Genomic DNA, 3,620 nt, shown 5'->3' with positions numbered 1-3,620 from the left:
ATTAATTTTTTTAAGGCACTCCTGGTGTATATATTTTAGGGTACATTGAAGAATACAAATTAATACTTGGGAAAAAATAAATAAATAAAAGTGATAAAATACAAAATGCAAAGCTATAATTGGAAGTCTCAAAGAGTGTAGGGATGCTTTGCCATGCATCTGAAATTGAAGAAATCAGATCACATGCTAGCTAATGATCAATCAAGCCAAAATTTACATAGATTATTACAAAGAGGATAAACATTAGTAAGAATCTGTACTCGTAATGTTATGTTTAGCAACTAGAACAAGAAATGGGAATGCAAGAAACAGTCTTATTTTACATGGAGGGAATTAACAAGATGATCAATTCTAGAAAAAGCAGGCCACCTAATCTGTTCAGGAATCACGCTCGAACTAATTGATAGACCGGAAACATGGAAGAAAAGCATTTTTAGTGTCTTGGTCCACCCATTTAAGCTGTTCCCACCATTTTCTGTATCCACGAATAACAATCTTACGCTCTTTTGCACTATTGGAATCCAGTGGAAGCTTTCTAAGCTCATCGCAACTGTTTACAGTCAAATCTCTCAGACATGGGAAGGGAAGCGGCCTCTTGTAAATGCTCTTCAGAACTGTTAGGCCACCTAATCTAAGAGAATAGAGTTGTGCAAAAGGCTTTAGATTTGCCATCACCTCTGGAACATCAGCAAATTTTGCCTCACTTATGATTTCTTCCATAGCAAAACAACTGCTAACTTCAATAGACTTGAGGTTTGGAGCAAAGAGAAGGAATGTTAAGTCCTTCAATCTATGGCATCCGTATATTTGAATCTTCTTGAGGCTCCGGAAATCAAAAGGTTGGCGAGCCATCTCCAATTCCTCCAATTCTTCACATTCATGAATCCATAATCTGTTGAGGTGCTTCAGACCTGCCAAAGCTGAAACATCAAGCGGCTCCGAACGTTTGAAGCTGTAAAGGTACAGAGCTTGAGTACATCTTCGTAACTCTTTCGACTTCAAAACACATTGGAGATCTTGAAAATTATTCAAGGTCAAGCTTAATACCTCTAAATGTTCCAAACCACGCAATGCCTCCACTAAAAGGTCACCCCCGCTAAATAAATCGCTGTCATTTTTTTTTCCATTAGGAGACCAATCACCAACTCCGAACATTCTTAACACAATTAAACTTGAAAAACTCGATATTAGTTGCCGTGGAATTGTAATTAAGAAATGTGTCTCTTCCAAATTCAAACACTGGAGATTTTCCAAAGCATTTAGCTCTTTTGGCAACTCTCGTATTGCTGTACCTGAGAGATCAAGATGTTGTAATGAAACCAACACTGAAATCCCTAAAGGAAAAGAAGACATCCGTCTAGCACCTGACAGGTTTAAGACTTTGAGACGAGGCATTGATTTGAAGAAGTCACTAGTGATCATCTCTAATTCTTCATTAAAGATAAGAAATAAAGTAAGAAGATGAAGGCATGTAGGAACCGCTGATAGAGTCCTAATTTGAGTTTCCATCAATGAAAATCTCCTCGCATTTTCCCATTCTCTGACATTTGGCGGCTTAGTTAATCCAGCACCTGTATAAACCAAATAGTTCTCTTTCTGCTTCTCCGTGTCTTCCGTCTTCTCAGTGTCCCGAGCTATCCATAAAGTCATATCACGAATCAGATCGTGCATTTTGACAACATCATCTCCTTCCTCTTCTAATAAACACGCATGAACAATATTACCCAAAATAGTGTGTCCTTTGTCTTGTACTTCATATTTGCCAGTTACTTTTAGGAAACCCTCCCCAATCCAACAATCTATCAAATTCTCTTTATAAATCCGATAATCTTCAGGAAATAAACAACAATACAAGAGACAAGATCTAGTTGTGTCGTCGGGCAAACTATCGTAACTGAATTTTAAAACACGAAGCACATCATTTTCCAAACCTGGAAACTCAGAAGCTGATGTTTGTAACACTTTAATTGCGTCTCTCCATTCTTCTGGTGTTTTCTTGCAAGCCATAGCTCGGCCAGTGATAATAAGAGCAAGTGGCAAACTCCCACACTCTTTGGTCACTGTTTCGGATAGCTCACGAATATCAGGATGGCCATTCAGAGTTTCTTCCCCAACATTCTGTCGAAACAATTCCCTAGCGTCGTTGGCTGATAAGCACCCCACTTCAAAGTTTTTGTGAGCTCCCATCCAACCGCAAACTTCAGTGGAACGAGTTGTGAATACCACTTTGGAGGCACTCTTGTCTCGGGGAGGAATAGGGACGCCCACTGTTGTAAAAGCAACCCGCTGCCATACGTCATCAAGTAACAATACAAACTTCTTCTCCTTCAAAACGTTGTAGATGTCAACAGCTCTCTCTGCAAGATTTTTTTTCATCCAGGAATCATTAAACAAACCCACCTTCTTCCCGATAATTTCTTGAATTTTTTCAATTTGTAGGTCCTTTGACACTACAACCCATATCAGAAAATCAAAATCTCCCTGGCCGAGAAATTTATTGTGGAGATGGGTCAGTAGTGTGGTTTTACCGACACCGCCCATGCCGTATAGGCCAACAATTCCAACTGGTTCTTCTACAAGACAACTCCAAACTTTGTCAAGTTGTGATTGCATGCCCACCGTTGGCTCGATAGGCCTTTCATCCGCTACAGATTCTGCAGCTCTCACAGCCACCACTTCAAAGGATCCTTCAGCCATTAAAGTCCTGACATCTCTTAGCTTTTTAGCCACTTGTTTGCCAAACTTGTAGCTTGACTTGCAGTTCTTGGAACAGTAGCCTCCGAGACACAGCTTCTCAATTTCTTGAGAGCCATCTCTTATCAATTCATTGGCTTCTGCTGTAACAGCGTCCACCCTCTTAAGCCACCGTTGCACTTGATTCAGCCTTGTCATCATTTGTTGCCGTTCAGCGTTGCGGACCCTATCCTCCACATCGCCCTTTATAGCGATTAGTCTTTCCAATTCATACTTCAAGGCTTCAACATTTTCTTGGAGGTTTCTTACATATGCTGCTTCGCCAAGAAAGCAATCCAGGCAACGATTGAAAATTGCACCATCGCACGAGATCGAGATAGAGATACAGCTGCCCATTCTTAGGATAAAAATTCAAAAAGACAAGTCACTAAAATTTGAACAAAAGCTGCTGCGGATTGAAAATATTTTGTGTTTCTGTAAATTTATAAAAGATTATTAGGCATATACCATTCGCGAATACTTTACTTGCCTTCAACGGGTTAGCCTTTCGCTTTAAATTAAATACTTAACTTGTAATTTGAAAAAAGAATTCTAATTTTGTTTTGCGTTTGCGCTATATGATCTTGCTTTTTATTGTTCCGTTTGTAATTAAATATAACGTCTTTCTTGTACCGTTAGCGTTTAAATTAAAAAAAAAAAATCAAAGTATAGTATTACTTTTGTGACCAAGGTTTATCATGATATCTGGGAAAAAAAAATAATATATCACTTAAATAAATCCATAAAATAAAGTAGAATTCCTGTATATTTTACATTAACATTTCAAAATAAAAATCAATTGTGTTTAGAGTATATTACCGTTTGCCTTAATAGCATATGAAGGTTTGATTATCAATATAAAATCATCAACGCTACAATAATTTTTA

General features: G+C 38.2%; 1 protein-coding gene across 1 annotated transcript; it reads right to left on the bottom strand.

The window, feature by feature from the left end:
* Positions 1-201: 201 nt before the first annotated feature.
* LOC127903859 (probable disease resistance protein At5g63020) lies at positions 202-3,090 on the bottom strand. The gene has a single exon (XM_052445122.1). It carries the CDS (start codon positions 3,088-3,090, stop codon positions 397-399), a length of 2,694 nt encoding a protein of 897 aa, XP_052301082.1. The 3' UTR covers positions 202-396.
* Between the last annotated feature and the right edge of the window lie 530 nt (positions 3,091-3,620).

This window comes from Citrus sinensis, chromosome 7 (assembly GCF_022201045.2).
Source record: "Citrus sinensis cultivar Valencia sweet orange chromosome 7, DVS_A1.0, whole genome shotgun sequence".
NCBI classification, from domain to species: domain Eukaryota; kingdom Viridiplantae; phylum Streptophyta; class Magnoliopsida; order Sapindales; family Rutaceae; genus Citrus; species Citrus sinensis.
Note: the sequence above shows the minus strand (reverse complement) of the source record. Positions and strands in the feature narration are given on the sequence as shown.

What these genes read in the sequence shown, in the direction of transcription:
- LOC127903859 (XM_052445122.1), bottom strand. Translation starts at nt 3,090, where the DNA reads ATGGGCAGCTGTATCTCTATCTCGATCTCGTGCGATGGTGCAATTTTC.